This window comes from Diadema setosum, chromosome 5, assembly GCF_964275005.1.
Source record: "Diadema setosum chromosome 5, eeDiaSeto1, whole genome shotgun sequence".
Lineage (NCBI taxonomy): Eukaryota > Metazoa > Echinodermata > Echinoidea > Diadematoida > Diadematidae > Diadema > Diadema setosum.
In genome coordinates, this window is record NC_092689.1 from 39,213,155 (window position 1) to 39,228,654 (window position 15,500).

Here is a 15,500-nt window from a genome sequence, read left to right on the forward strand (position 1 = left end):
GGAAGCATGTGCCCTTTTGCACGAGGATTTTTTAAATTGGAGGTGAAAAAAACATTCAACAATGGTTTAAAAGAAAATTTCACCACAGATACTATATTCATTCAATATGAATGACAAAGTAAGGCAAATATGGCAAAGTGTTATTAATTTAATTTTTTTCCAAATTTTGAAATAGAAGCAGTCTGTTTTTGTTTTTGTTTTTTTTCCTTTTGATCATTTTTCCCCCGTGATCATTTTCACTGATATATGATTATAAAAATTGTTCAGAGAAGGGGGAAATGGTATACATTATATACTCAAGTTGTAATACATTTACTACCGACATGTACAATAATAATGAAATTATCACATAAGCTAACAATAACACAAAAAGAAAACTTTGCACCATGCAAAACACCAATAACAAGTATCCAAGAAAAAAAAAAATTCACAGCAAGACAAACCTAGGGAGATGCAACACAGTCCATACAAAACACAAACCCTGTTAATCCTTAATGGCAAATTAAAAGAAGGGTCCCTTTTATTTCATTTCATACTTAATAGTTGAACCAAACTGTACATAGCTTCAGTGTTTTCAGTTTAGAGAACTGTTTTGACTGTGTACAAGGAGCATTCTTGCTCTATTTTACATTTTTGTACTCTAGATTTTTGCAAGACTATTGCAGTCTTGTTTGCAAGAATTAGCACAGAGGTCCTAAATTTGTGGCATTATGCTCCCTATGTCATGAAAGAAATAATGTAAATGAACCCTCATAAAAGAAAAAACAATTAAAACACAAAAATGCAAGCAAACAAATGCAAACAATTCATATCAAACTGCATTCAAAGTAATAAACGATGAGTTTCACATGGTTCTTTAACTTGGTGAACCTATCAATGGCACCGAGTGGGGACTGGCAGTTTTGATGTAGGACGTGGTTGAATATGGTGAAAAAGGAACAGGCCATGTGGGGATAGCATGGGGGAAAAACATCTCTTGGTTCTCCAATTCCGTGGGCTTGGATGTCTTTGCACTAGATGGGTAGATATATTGTCGTTATGCAATCTGATTTGACTAAATAGAGGATCATGAGTGCAGTGGTATGCAAATGCGGCAAAAACCCACCAAGTGCTCATAAAAGCAGAGCAAATGTAATGTTGCGTTCAGTATACAAAATGTCCCCCATGATGATAGACCAAAGCTAACTCCTGTTATTCACTTTTCCACTCATCCATAATGCAGACATGATCGGTAGTGGCTGGGATGTTGATATGTTAAAAGGGAGTGATATAGAGACGAATTTTACTTACGAGATGATATCTGAACGATGCCTTCAGATATCTACTAGACAGCAGGCATGACGACAAGGATTCCTGCCTCTTCCTTTTTTTTTTAAATAAAACTAATACTGGTACCTACAATTACTTTCGAAGTGCTCACTACACATTCACAATTTGGAGATGTGTCTAAAATTAGATACATGAGCTGATCAAACAACAAAATATATGAACCAGATCATTTGCATCTTTTTGTGTGTGTGTGTGCGTTTTGTTTTTTTGCCCTAAATTGTATAAAATTAAATACCTTTGCCTATGAATTAAGAGACAATTTTAAGCCAATGATGAGAAGGGATATTATAAGAGATGGACATATTGCATCTCAGATTTTGTGCCCCATATTGATTAATTAATCAAGAGAGAAAGAGAGATGGTAAGAAACTTGTGAGTCGTCCATACCCTTGTGGGGGTGTTACCTTCGGGTTATGGGTACAGTGGTGGTTGCGGAACTACCAACTGGGGTGTTGTTATTGGTAGTGGTAGTTGTGGTATCGGTGGTAGAAAGAGTGGTAGTACTAGGTGTGGAGGCCCCTGATAGAGTGTTTCTGTCCCGGGCCGAGCGATCCCGAGCCATCTCGACCTTATCCTGCTCCGTAGTTATCTCGGCGGCGATGCGGCGCCTTCCACTTCCGCGGGGAGAGGGGAGCACAACCTCCCTACGTGGAGGGACCATGTGGCGAAGATTAAATGAGGGTTAGGGTCGATGAAGGAAGGGGAAGGAAGATGAGCCAGTTAGATGTAAACAAACCCACAGCATATAAGGATAACAATGTAATGGTAGAAAATCATGTGAAGCAATATACGTATATATTGAATGGTATTGATATAATGTACATGGGAAGAGTAAAGAAAGCAGTTGGATACATTGGCAGATTATATTTGGGGGGTTACACTTCTTATATGTCTCAGACCATGTGGCTTTCATTAAGTCATAAATTTTGCCTACGAAAGGAAGACAATACTTTTGGAATTGACTGTTGACATTTGCCTGTGGCAAGGATTGTGGGGCACTGCATGTTCCAAAAACTTCTGGGGGGTTCATTCAAAAAGAAAAAAAAAAAAAGTGGTTTTGATTTCAATCTGGCAGTTTTGCTCCTTTCATGTCTGGCTGTATGCTATTGCTTCACACTCAACCATGTACACAAGGACAATTTATCATGAGGCATTCAACTCTGTCATGAAGAAGAAGACCAGCAATCCACTACCATGCTGATATCATGCAAGTACTCCAACTGAATGTTTTGGGTTTTTTTGAAAAACACAAAATCAAGCATAACTGTCGAGTGAAACAAGAGAATCTATTCATGTCCATTCAAACAGCAGGATCTCTTAAGGAATCGTTGATTTGATGGTTGAAATTGAACTCACAGCAAACATCTAGCTACCAATACCCTCTTTTTTCTTTTTCTGGAAACGAAAACAAGAATTCCAAGCATTTCACACAGTCATGACCAAGTTGGGGAACTCCAGTATCTAAATCAAATGATAATGTGTTTCCTTTTCTGATACACTAGACCAGCACGGCACTGACCTGTGGGCTCTGGCAGGCACAGAAACTAACTAATGCATCCAGGATGAACACCACAACGATAAAATACCACACAACAAGCTTATGTACGAGTATGATAACGTACAGCAAATACTGGTATTGAGTCTTTCCCTTTCTCTTTTTTTCCCCTTCCCTATATCAAGCCCCCCCCCCCCAAAAAAAAAAAAATAAATAAATAAATAAATAAAAAAAGATAAAAAAATTGAAGAAAACAGGCTGAGAAAAAGCAGCCTCGGAAAACAGAGAGGAGAGGGAGGGATATAGAGCGCTGCAGAGGATGCGTTTGGCTGACATATTGGAATAGATTAGAGAGAACATGGACTGCACCAGAACACAATTAATATTGAAAAAATTGAAATTTGACGTTAAAAAAAAAAAAAAAAAAAAAACAAGCAGAGAAAAGGAAAACAAACGTAAAAAGATCACAAAAGAAACTTCAGAAGAAAAAAAAAAACACAAGTTGACAGGGCAGTAGAACATGAAATGGCTAATAATGAGGCATAACAGATTGCAGGAGTATATAAACAGTATTTGTGGCTGCAGTACACTGTAAAAAATGGGGTAGTCTTCTACATCTAGATAAGAGCTGAGAATGTTTGTGTAGTATAAGGCACACAAAAAAGTGATATTAATGAACCCATGAACCACAGTTATGCATGATTAGAATGGATACCACTGACATGAAGTGAGTTGTAGGGCTTGGGAACTGGTCAGCCAGTGGCTAGCACTGCCTGGAAAAATTGGGCTCGGCTGAAACTGGTGTTCAACAAACGTCAGTTTTCTATCTCTGTTGCTAGGTCAAAGTCAAACTTGCTACTCAGTGTAACATCATTATCCACTGTGGTATCCTGTTATTTGAACACACCCCACTGCACACATACACGCATAAACAAACTCTCGTACCCATCCATAAGCGCACTGCATTTAACTAGTTTTTCTCTGTCTGACACTTGCGTTAAATGCAAAAACGCTATTGTCAATGATGCACGCTCAATAATAAACAGGTGCTAAGACTTTGCTGGACTATTCTGAAGGGACTGACGTTTTATTTGGTGACAACATTTGTGTGTGATTCTTGTTCTTTAACTTCATCTGTCTTGTCTCTGACGTTTTCCCACTGCCTATGAGCTATTGTCGATCTGTTACATTTAATGCAGTCACACGATGGTATTAAGACGAGTGAGCTGAAGAGTTACGAAGTGCCCCCGGTTGAAGGTAGAAAGCCTAAAACCCATCCCAACAAAGATATGGAGAATCAGAGTGTGTTGGGATTTGAGACGGGGAAAAAAAAATGATCCTCTTGTGAATGATGTAAAAATGCATGGGTGTGTGCATGGCAGTGTTCTGTGGCAAACATTCACTCCAAAATGAGTAACATTTCAGACTATGGTCGTGATCTCGTATCAAGAGTCATTCCGACAAAAATAAATGAATGTCTAAAAAGGTGACTAAACATGATGGCAATAGACGGTTGTGATGGAACCTAATCAAATGATACTAAGAAATTTGAAGCAGCCTTTTTCTGCATGAGAGGTAGTCTGGTCCTCACGTGTTGTTTTGAATAGAGCTAGACAAATAATTTGAAATGTAGTTTCGATACCCTGAAAACTTCAAATGTAATGCCTGTAAATGACGTAACTGCTTTGTGTAGGAGGTTCTGGGGTTGCGAACTCAATAAACTTATATAAGGCACTAGTGAGAGGTAGAGAAAGTCTACGGCAAGCATGACATGACGGGACAATTCCCAAACACACTGCAGCGAGTAAATCTATCCAACACGAACAGAAAAAAAAAATGGTAAAAACCAAATCAGTAGTAGAGACTTGCAACGCAGGAAAATTACAACAAAAGTGGTCATAGCTTTGCATCTGTATACAATCTCTTTCAACAGCTGAAAGAAAAGAATGTACAGCCATTAGTTATGTCAAGCTCACATTACTGCGCATCCTTGGAATTGGATAGATAGGTAGATAGATAGAGAGCGATGTTATTGTCATCTCATATGTCTGCTTAATTAATTGTGCTGATCATACGTCTGGAAGGGAGCTTCATTTCACAGTTAGGTGTTGTCAAATCCAAACATCCATTAAACATGAGTCTTGATCACTTACGTCCCACATTGGCATAGAATTTCATGCTTTGGAAATTGCACATCTGCAGGAAATATATATTCATATCTACAAATCTGCCAGAACTCCTCACTTGCTAAATGTTGAGTGATACACTTTTTTTGGGGAGAACGCAAGTAGCATGCCTTTTGTTTGCTGTACATGTGGAATGATATTGTTTCTTTCATCTTTTAGTTTGAATTTAGAATTGAAGCTTGAGGCAGGATGCCAGAAGGTCTCTGGAAAGAGTGAGGTCATGTCGTGATTATCCCCTTTCTGCCCATGGGGGTGCATTCTCGGCTGGCAGTTGGCAGTCGGTGGCGCCAAACAAGTTGCCAATCACACCGCACCACGCTGCCCGGATGCTCGCTGCGGTATCCGAGATCACTCTAGGATGCCGTACAGCCACTGTACAGCCACCGTTTCTGACGGTGCTGGTGGCACCTTCAGAAATGATGGCCTTGCGTACGCCTGGCTCCCCAAGACCACCAGCTTCTTCTCTGCTCTTCACGTTCTCCTACTTAACGGCATCTATGCATATCAGCTCATAAAGAATGGCAGGTCAGCAAAGCCAAAAAAGATTACAGAGTTCAGGCAAAATGTATTTGGGTATTAAAATAATATCCTCACAACTACGGGACTCCTAAGCTACGCAGAAAATGAGCAAGACTCATCGTGAAAAAGTACTACTTCTGCATTTACACAAACTAAATTGAAATACTACATATTATAATCTTATTTCCTTACTCTTGTTTACATACTGTTATCCTACCCCTTTCATTAGTTACAACCTGCACACACTGTGGAAGTCTCTTTCTTATGGAAATTTTATCTTTTGCTTTTTATTACTTTCAATATACATTACAGTGTTTCAAAAACTTAGCCTTGAAGGATATATATTTCTATTGGATGAGCAACAAATATGAATGGCTATCATAGGACAAATAAAGAAACATTGGGCCCTCAATGTTCTAAATTGTAAAAAAAATGTTGGATAAGCAGGGGAACTGGATTCTATTTAGCAAGTCTGTGGGTTGGACTGGGCTTATGAAGATGATGGCCAATGTGTGCAAACTTGTAAGGATCAAAGAGTCTGTTCATCTTTTTTGCTTTTTCCTCCAGGCTTGTTCAACAGTGGCTCAGACCCAACAAGTTAAATGATAGAAACTCATAAGGCGTTCAAACTTTGATCTAGTTTGCTTTGTTTGTTTTTGTGCTGTTTATAATGTGCTGTCTCATGTTCCTCATAGATGACTTGATGAAGCTGGAACTCCCAAGAGCAGGAAGAACCATGATAATATGGAAATTTTCTTCGGAGAAAATATCTGGATGATCCCTCCTTGTCCTGAGCAGCAATGAGCAGCAGTTGGTCCAGTTCCTCATAGCTGGTGAACGGAGGATCCCTTTGGCAGTTCAACAGTTGTCGGTGATAGTGATGATGCCAGTTGGTAGTGGGCTTCCGTCTTCCCTTAACCCTTCCCTGAAGGTGTTGTCCGTCGAAGATCCCAGATCTTTTGGATCAAACCACCTTCACAGCAGTCGTGAAAGAGTGGATAGGGCAAGAGTCTTGGACTGTTACCCCCACAGATGTCTGAGAATGTTGTGAATGTCAGTCTGCAGTTGATTGAACTTGCTTGTGGGAGACATCGCTAAAGTGGGGGCAGTCCACAATCTCGTGAAGAACTGCTGAAAATCTCTTAATAAATCGCATTCACTGAGTCACATCACAACATCTCTGGATATTCAACCACAATCCAGTCATGTGCTACTATTAAAGCACTTGCCTATCATGTAGACCTCACTGAAAACAGCCAGGGAGATGCAGTCACAAAAAAAAAGGCGAAGGACCGTTTGATTTCTGTCAATGCCGTAACAAAGAGGGATTGCCTGTGCAGCAGTGTTGCATTAGTAACCGTACCAGACAAGCCCTGCACTGGCTTGCTTGCTTGCCTACTTCAGGAGAGATGCAGATGAACTAAAGAGCAAGATGTGGGTCCAGTTCTTTGCACAACCCCAACCATGGCATGCAATTGCTGCTGCCAGATGACATTACCAGACAATGCCAACTCATACCAAATCTCCTGGATGAATACAGTTACGATTCAGCTTAGTTGATTTCATAATCTTTTTTTTTTTTTTTTTGGTTTATTTCATTTAATTTCTTTAAAGAGGAAATAAATTCTTTCACTGCTGGTAGTCTTGAAGTGATGAATGACTGGTCATAGGATGTTGAGGATTCCAAACCAACAAGATGTTTGTATTCTGATTCAGACCTCAGCTTTACTTTAACTGTCTTGCTGCTGTCTCTCTGAAGAGTCGTTTCCTCGCAGCTTGCCTTCCACTAATGTGCAGAGAACAGGCGAGTGTCATTACTACATTTCTTGAATCGACCATCACACTTTGATTGCACTTTGTGGTGAGAGTTCCCGAAGGATCAATGCTACAAGTGTTTATTCTTTAGGCCGTTCACAACAACATTTCTCAGTGCTTTGAAAGTATGGTTTATTGGAGCAATGATTTGACCTAACTGATAATTTTTGACAACATGAATTACATGATAAAATTGTGCATTAGTAATAAAACAAATTGACTTCAATCTTTTGCTAACATAAATGCATAAGTACAATGTATATTGCCTAATTTACTGTTTTCCGGTTTTTTTTCCACACAGACTTGTTTCCAGACGGCTGAAAATTCTGACTAGCAATACAAAGCTAAGTATATTTTAGAAAAAGGTTAGGTCACTTTCAGGTTAGAAATATGTTTTGTAGTACACTAAAAGTAAATGCTCATCCCACTGTCATTGACATGTGGGAACTGGACTAGGTCTGGGAGTGAGCCCAGACACCACGAGAGAATCAGCACAGCGTCTGGCTTTGTAGCCGGCAACTGTCAGGCACTACAGACCACCAGGCGCCAAACTTCCAAGAATCTCCGCCAAGAGAGAGAGAGGGAGGGAGATGGTATCATTGACACGCCATCCACCCCATCCAGAGGATCACCCGAAACAAAAAATGTCATTCTCTGCACAGTCATGACAGTACACATTGAACTGTGCGCAATTTCCAGCGCCTTCAATTTATACAGAAGCACTGCTTTCATGGAGCCCAATTTTCCACATTCCTGTGAAACATGTCCACGAATGTGACTGACCTGAACAACAACAAAAAACAATTCATTCAATAAGACAAGCTACAAAGGCATACACTTGTCGTCAAGTTTACATCGAGATACTGTATAATCATATTTGCTTGCTTTGTTTCATTCCCACGCATTGACGGGAGAGCAGTATCCCTCGATGTGCAATTCCCATCAGAGGAAGATCGAGAGAGAGAGAGAGAGAGAGCAGACATTCATAGATATCACAGAAACCTAGCAAAGGTAGAAAGAATTGCACATAGATGGTGGAGGTTTCAGACTGATAGGCTCTGTGCACGTCTATGGCTACAGAAGTGTTCTGCACAGAATCCTTACCACCCTTTGACCAATAGAGGGAGCCATCTACGTGCAGTTCTAGTGCTACTATGCCAGACAGCCAACGAAAAAAACGTGAATGTGCACAAGAAAAACAAACTTAAAGAAAAAAAAAAAGAGAACTAAGTTGTAGAGGAGATGAAACAGAGGAAGAAAGAGATACAGTAGATGGATAAATGAATATTATGTGGAAATATCCTACACGAAAGCATGATAAAATGGGTTTTTTAACATTGCAGAGGAGCTGGAGTTTCAGAATGTCTTCTTGAAACCTGCCGGTCTTTTTATGACAAACCTGCTGGGTTCTGGATCTGATGGTTTGGTTGTGGGAGTGGTTGTTCGACCTACCCGTTGGTTTTCCCACGGCTAGTGAAGGAAACGAGAAAAGAAGAGAGGGAGAAGGAAGAGATGAAAATATACAGCATAGCAGGTATGTTATACACACACAAAAAAAATAGACTTCACATTTTTTTTTCACACATACATTCAAGTTTTACCACTTTTGAGACTCATTAGAAGAAAAAAAAAAACATGTAATTTGTGTGACTAAAAAAAAAAAAATTAGTTTTCGTACAGTTAATAAGAATGAAAAAATTAGGGTAATATTGAAAATATAACCAGAATGTAAAAACACAGCTCAACTGCTTAGTTAATTTCCTAGTTCGTTAGAAATCTTCAAAACATGACACAAGATCCTGACATACAAACATTTTATTTTTACAATCATAAAAGTGTAATATCATGGGATTAATAACCAGCAAAACTTATGTTTACGAAAGGAATTTCCTGCGCGTCGGAAAACAGACATAGAAATGTGGAACAAAATGGATAGATTTTAAGTGCTGACATTAATGAAGGGGGAAAGATACATTATTTGTGTCTTAAAAACAAGTTTACACAGAGGAGCAATTTCACTTATTTCAAAACACGAACAAAAGAAATTCAAGTTGCTAGATTACCAACATGTAACGCTGATAGTAAAGTCTTACTGATAAAGAGCCCTTTCCGATTATCTATTTGTTAAACTGATTGATTGATTTATTGATTGATCAGACAATTACTATACAAAATGAGGTATTAGTACACATACTGCTGGAGGTTTGGTTTCAGGCTTGGAGGTCGGTATTCGTGGGGTGGACGCTGACCGCGCTAGCTTGTCAGCCTGCGTTTCGGTCTTCTTGGGTTCGGGGACAACACTTGAGCTGGTTGTCTTACGCAGGCCGGTCCTCCAAGCGGGGACCTCTTCCTGCTTCTCCTCTTTCTTAGGCTGAGCAGGCTGAGGGGTGAGGGGCTTGGGTGAAAAGCTAGGCATCTATTGGAGCAAAAGAAGAAGAAGAGGAGATGGAGGAGATGGAGGTGGACAGAGGGAGAGGAGGCAGAGGAAGAGGTTAGGAAGGACAGAGAACAGAGGGAACGAAAACTATTATATAAACGCACAAACAAACACAATGAAAGATACTTGAAACGACAAAAAGGTCATGTCCCTACAACACTGCATTAGAAAGTTGTGAGTGTAGCCGCCTAAAACCAGCCAAGATTACTGCTGGACTTAGTGGTTACGACTGTACTTCTGCCGATAAACCAGTGGCGTTTTAAAAAATGGCTGCTGTGATGGCAGACGTGACAAATTTTCCTGGACTTATTGCAATCAATAACCTCAAGAAGATTACTGGGAATGAGGGCCTCTTACTAAACAACTGTGGCTTTCTGTGCTTGGATTTATTTTGCGTACCCACAAAGGAAGCACCAAAATACTTGTACGCAAATTGAGTAGTTGAAGACCCCCTCTAAAGTAAATGAGCAATGAAGGTGCAGCGTCTTGCCCACTGGTACAACTACTGCTGCCAGTGGACCTGAACCTGAGACCTCGAGATTGAGTGTTCAAGGTCTTAACCACTAAGCCACGTACAGCTCCCATGAGCAGATGTGTACAATATCGTGAAGAGGAGACTGTCTTTGCATGATGAACCTCCATTGTAAGGAGCTCCAGGAGTCTGTTTCATGAAAGTCTGAAGAGAGACTTCCTGCTCATAAGCCACACTTATGAGAAACTTCATGAAACGGATTTTGCTTCTCTCTGAAAATTTGTTATGGCTACAAAGCTACATATGAGCGACTGTGGCCATTCTGAGATTTATGTAAAGACTTTTATGTGATGACTTCATGAAACAGACCCCAGGACTATAGATTTTATTCACCAGTGTAACGGAGGAATTACACTGCAATGCAAAAGACAGCTATGCAAATATATACTTCAGAAATTATCTTCCTCAAAGCACATTGCAGTTTGTGCAATATGCTGGGTAAAATGGTACTTCATATCTCAGTGAACTGCATAGCATATCCAGTCATTATTTAAACCATTATACCGAATATTTCATGATATCTTATACCAGGTAATAAATTTCTTAAGTTTATACCATTCCCAGTGAATCTATATTTTGTTCCAACGGAAGAAATTATTTGGCAGGAGTTAGACATGATTTATATCTTTAAAGTTAGGTGGTAAATAAAGACCAACATCTGTCACACATTTCTAAAATGATTTCTCATCTCTGTTAATCATGTTACTTGATGAGTTTTAAACACACCTGTAACAGATTATATACATTGTCTCTTGACAGAGTGTTGAAATCTTGTTGCACAAGAAAGCAAAAACAAAACTGGTATAATTATTGCACCATCATAAAAAAAAAATAAAAAGGAAAGAAATAAACATACAAATATTAATGGTCGATTATATGTTGTTGTTTTTTTCACATATCACAGACAATTTTAGTGAATATTGTGTTGATATAGTAACAGCTGATAAATTGATGCTTTTCAACCCACAGGCACAAGGAAAGTTTCATTTCCTTTTAACATACTGCACATACTTTGCACACAACGACCTCTGTCACACCACAAAAAGTGCACACCCAGTTGTAACAGTGTTGGCAGATATGAAGAGGGCTCAATTTTTTTCTTCCTGATTTTTGTTTGATTTAGTTAAAAATTACTTAAGAGCCAATGGCGCGTGATCATGGGGAGAAGACATTTCAAACTTTGTACTCATCAAACGAGGAATGCCCAATGATTTTTAACCACAGAACGCAAACCTGATGACAGGTTGAGTTCCAAGTTGAAAATATTCTTCCAGCAACATGCTGAGGAATCGACTGGTTCATAGTAACACATAACTATCATTCTAGTTATATTATCTATAAAGTCGGTGTGACTAGTTCGTGACACTCTCCCAGCATGTAGATCTGTGTTCTACTTAAAAACGGTCACACCCATAATTGGGTTTGAGCCACCTGTTACAATGGAATGCATTGTGACTTAAATTACCACAAAATATGTTATAGTGGTCAGTATATTCAGAACAACCCATAGTTCAGATCATACTGTACATACAGAGTACAAATTTCATCACATTCATTCTTTTTACATGAATAGCATAATACACTTAGTTGTGCACATGCCTTAAAAGACCAGGGGCCCATTGCATAAAAGTTACAATTCTGGTAACTTTGCCAACCAATGGTAACTTCCATGGAATTCTTGATTTTGATTGGCTGTTGAGTATTGTGGCCATGGTAGTTACCATTGGATGGCAAAGTTACCATAACTGTAACTTTTATGCAATGGGTCCCAGCTCAAACACAATCAATACGGGTTTGATCCTTTAAGTACAAAACAGGTCATTTGCTGTTTACATCTGCCAATGAAGTGTAATAGAAGGGGACGATGTTCAAGGAAAGCCATAAACAGGATAGCTCAATGGCTGTTGATGGCTCACACAGAGCATATTCTGGTACATACTCTAGCCCAGATTCAAAGTGTTTATGCTGTACCTTGAAGCTGTCATCTGTTATACATACACGCAAGAGACTCTCAGCTAATTTCTTTCTTTTCGTTTTTTAAGACTCGTTGCAGATGACTGAACTCTGCCAAACACCCGATAAATTTACTTTTGCTCATAATGGTAGCGTGAAAGTCAAACTTACAAATTTGACTAAGCTGGCATTAAAGCTCAATATAATAACCATCACTCACTAGACACAGGCTTTTCTTGTAAAGAATAAGAATTAGGTGGTGCACAGTTGGGCTATTAGCTCCTGTACCATTTAGGGAAATATGACAAAAGAAAAAAATCCCTTTTAACTCTCAGGGGAAAAAAAAATTACTCATTATTCTATATACATAACTAATTCTGACTTTAAATACTTCTGGAAAATACACATAGTTTCTTTGCAAATGTAAATATCATTCATATACTTGAGCACTAAAAATAGGGAAAAAAAGAACATATCATATGCACTGTAATAATCTAATTTTGCTGCTGCTCTACTAAATGGTGCAGGGCTAAGTAAAAAAAAAAAGAAAAAAAAAGAAAGGAAAAAAACATGTGCAGATGTCTTGAATAAATCCACAAAATACGTGAAAATAAAATAGCATGCACACTTCCTGTATTTCAAGGACATTGATCACTTCACATTAGTTCATATTAGTTATCAAAATTGGTGTACAAGATCATGCTTTTAGCTCACTAAATCAAACTTCATTACGGAAAAAAAGAGAGAAATAAATGGGTCTATGACAATCAGGAGTATACGCACAGAACTCAAAAGTTAATTGAACTACAAATTACAGAGACTTGACGACTTGAACCACGATATCGAACATATTCATTTAAAAGAAATCAGAACAGAAGCATTTTTTAAAACCCCATTGCCAACCCCCATTTCGGCAAATTATCTACTAAAAAAAGGATCAAATCCCAGACAGTTGAGTCAGATTTCAAAATTCAACTGGAAACATTAGACTGGGTTTTCTTGTATCCTAACTGAAAAAAATAACAGAAAAAAAAAAGGACAGCGGAGAAAAACTGCAGTGACTTGTGTTTGTTTTTTTTTCTCTCTGTCTCCGGAAATGAAATATTAAGTAATTTATGATCATCAAAATCTCAGAATTCAACATTTAGTTTTCAGATACAACAAAAATGAATAACTGTTGCATTTCAATCTTTCACAAAGGGGGAGTGAAGACTGTGTGAATGCGAAGGTAAGTAATCTCGACTTAACTTCTGGTATTACAAGGCTGTAATTGCATAGACTGTGTGATATTCTATGAACTTTAGCTTTAAACCCAATGTACATAATGTATGTAATGATGACAACTGTTCACACTCTAAAGTGATCTTACCATTCAATTATACATCTTGTCATTTATCATATACTAATACTTTCATCACTACTACCACTGCTACTACTACTACTACTACCACCACTACTACTACTATTACTACTACTACTACTACTACTACTACTACTACTACTACTTATGGAATCATACAATAAAAAACAATAAAACAAATAATAAATAATAGTACTAATAATTACTGTATACTATAAAATTATCATTATCAGAAAAAATAATAATAATCACAGTGAAGCCAAGGTAGATTTCCAGTTAATATGTACTAACACCTACAGACTACATGTAAGATAGAGGTAAAAAAAAAGTATAGACTATTAAAGATAATGGAAAAGTTGATAAGTAGCTAGTGTGGGTCCCGACAAGACATTTGTGCTAGATCCTAGTGAGCACAGTGCATTACTGGTTGAGTGCATTTGTATGCTCATCCTTGTGGCTTGCCACTGAGTGGTATGAGTATATGTTTGTGTGGCTACAAGTTGCCTTTGTGCCGAACTACAAGCCACACATGCCTATCTTGCAGTTTTCTACATTTGAGTGAATAAAGATTTGAATACCAAACGGCCTTACATTCTTATACAGAAGCTGGAGTGGAAGAGAAACAGAAAAAAAAAAATTGACATAAAGCAGTCGGTAAGTCGGAAAATAGTAGATCTCATTTTAAAAAACGATTTGGCTTTGCAGTATGATACTATACCTGCATACAATATTTTGAGAACTGCTTTTACAAAGATGTACTTGCCACGGAAGGATACCATCGCTAGAATAGCATATCAGTACAAGCACTACTCTGCTAATCAAATAGTAAAAACATCCCATACGGCAAGATACTCCACGAAAATTTCCCTAAGCATATAATTCTCTGCTTTGCTGATCAGCTGTTGGGTAATCAACAGTCTCATTCTAATCTGGAAAAGGAAGTTGCTTTGGTAGATACACTGCACCATAATGTGGAAGTTACCCTATAAATATTACCGAGAAAGAGCTTCCCATGAAATCAAAATTTTCACTCTCATACTCTTAGTCATGTTCATTAAACCCTGAGAAAGTACTTATCAAATACACTTGAAAAAACTAATACATTTAAAGTTGGGTTTACAATCAGTATTTAGATTACAACTGTAACTCAAAATTTGTCATGAAAAAAAAAAAAATTTCTTAAACGATACTTATTCACAGTAAAACAATTAACCAACCATTAATCTTTTGCAGTATATTGATTACATTTTGGATCTTTAAATTTCAGTATTTACTATTATATCTGAGCTAGTTAAACGACTGACACTGTATCCCACTACTGCTCAGCAATTATAGCTCCAGAGAGGTTATTCCATTCATCATTCCACTAGAAAGAAAGAAACGAAAACAAAACGAACGGAAAAAAATAAGACAAGGAGCATTACTTCTCTCTTCGCAGGGCTTGCTGGTTGAGGAGTAATAGTGGGTCTACCCAGCCTGCTGTTGACCTCTCCCGACCTCCGGCCTGCACTCTGGTTCTTGTCGCTGTTCTTCTCCTCTTCCTCTTCTTCCTCCTCGGACGAGCTCTCCTCCTCACTGCCACTCTCCTCGCTGGAACTTGAGGACTCCATCGTCTTCTTGTCCTGCAAGGAGCAGTGGGAAAGTAGCACATGATTCACGGAAAAACGATGCTCTCCTACAGTGTTTCTTCTTGTTCTTGAGTCAGTTCTGGATTATCACCTCAAAAAGTCTCTCTTTTTACCCCAATTTCACCTATTATAATGAAGTAATGGTGACTCAGGTCCCTAAAAAAAAAAAAAAAAAATTGTATATGCACGCCTATAATCCCTTGTCCTTTTTAAAGAAAATGACCAAATGAGGCTGTAAAGCAAGTT

At 38.3% G+C, this 15,500-nt stretch overlaps 1 protein-coding gene across 4 annotated transcripts in view; it reads right to left on the reverse strand.

The window, feature by feature from the left end:
* The window catches only part of LOC140228705 (protein phosphatase 1 regulatory subunit 12A-like), a 122,401-nt gene that overhangs the window by 50,495 nt on the left and 56,406 nt on the right, over positions 1-15,500 (reverse strand). For 3 of the 4 annotated variants that reach the window (XM_072308978.1, XM_072308979.1, XM_072308977.1), the window contains 4 exons: positions 15,051-15,248; positions 9,539-9,760; positions 8,744-8,814; positions 1,734-1,973 (listed from right to left, as the gene is read on the reverse strand). In XM_072308978.1, the coding sequence (XP_072165079.1) occupies positions 1,734-1,973; positions 8,744-8,814; positions 9,539-9,760; positions 15,051-15,248 (731 nt within the window). The remainder of the gene's footprint in view (positions 1-1,733; positions 1,974-8,743; positions 8,815-9,538; positions 9,761-15,050; positions 15,249-15,500) is intronic. The other variant, XM_072308980.1, reaches the window with a different exon arrangement.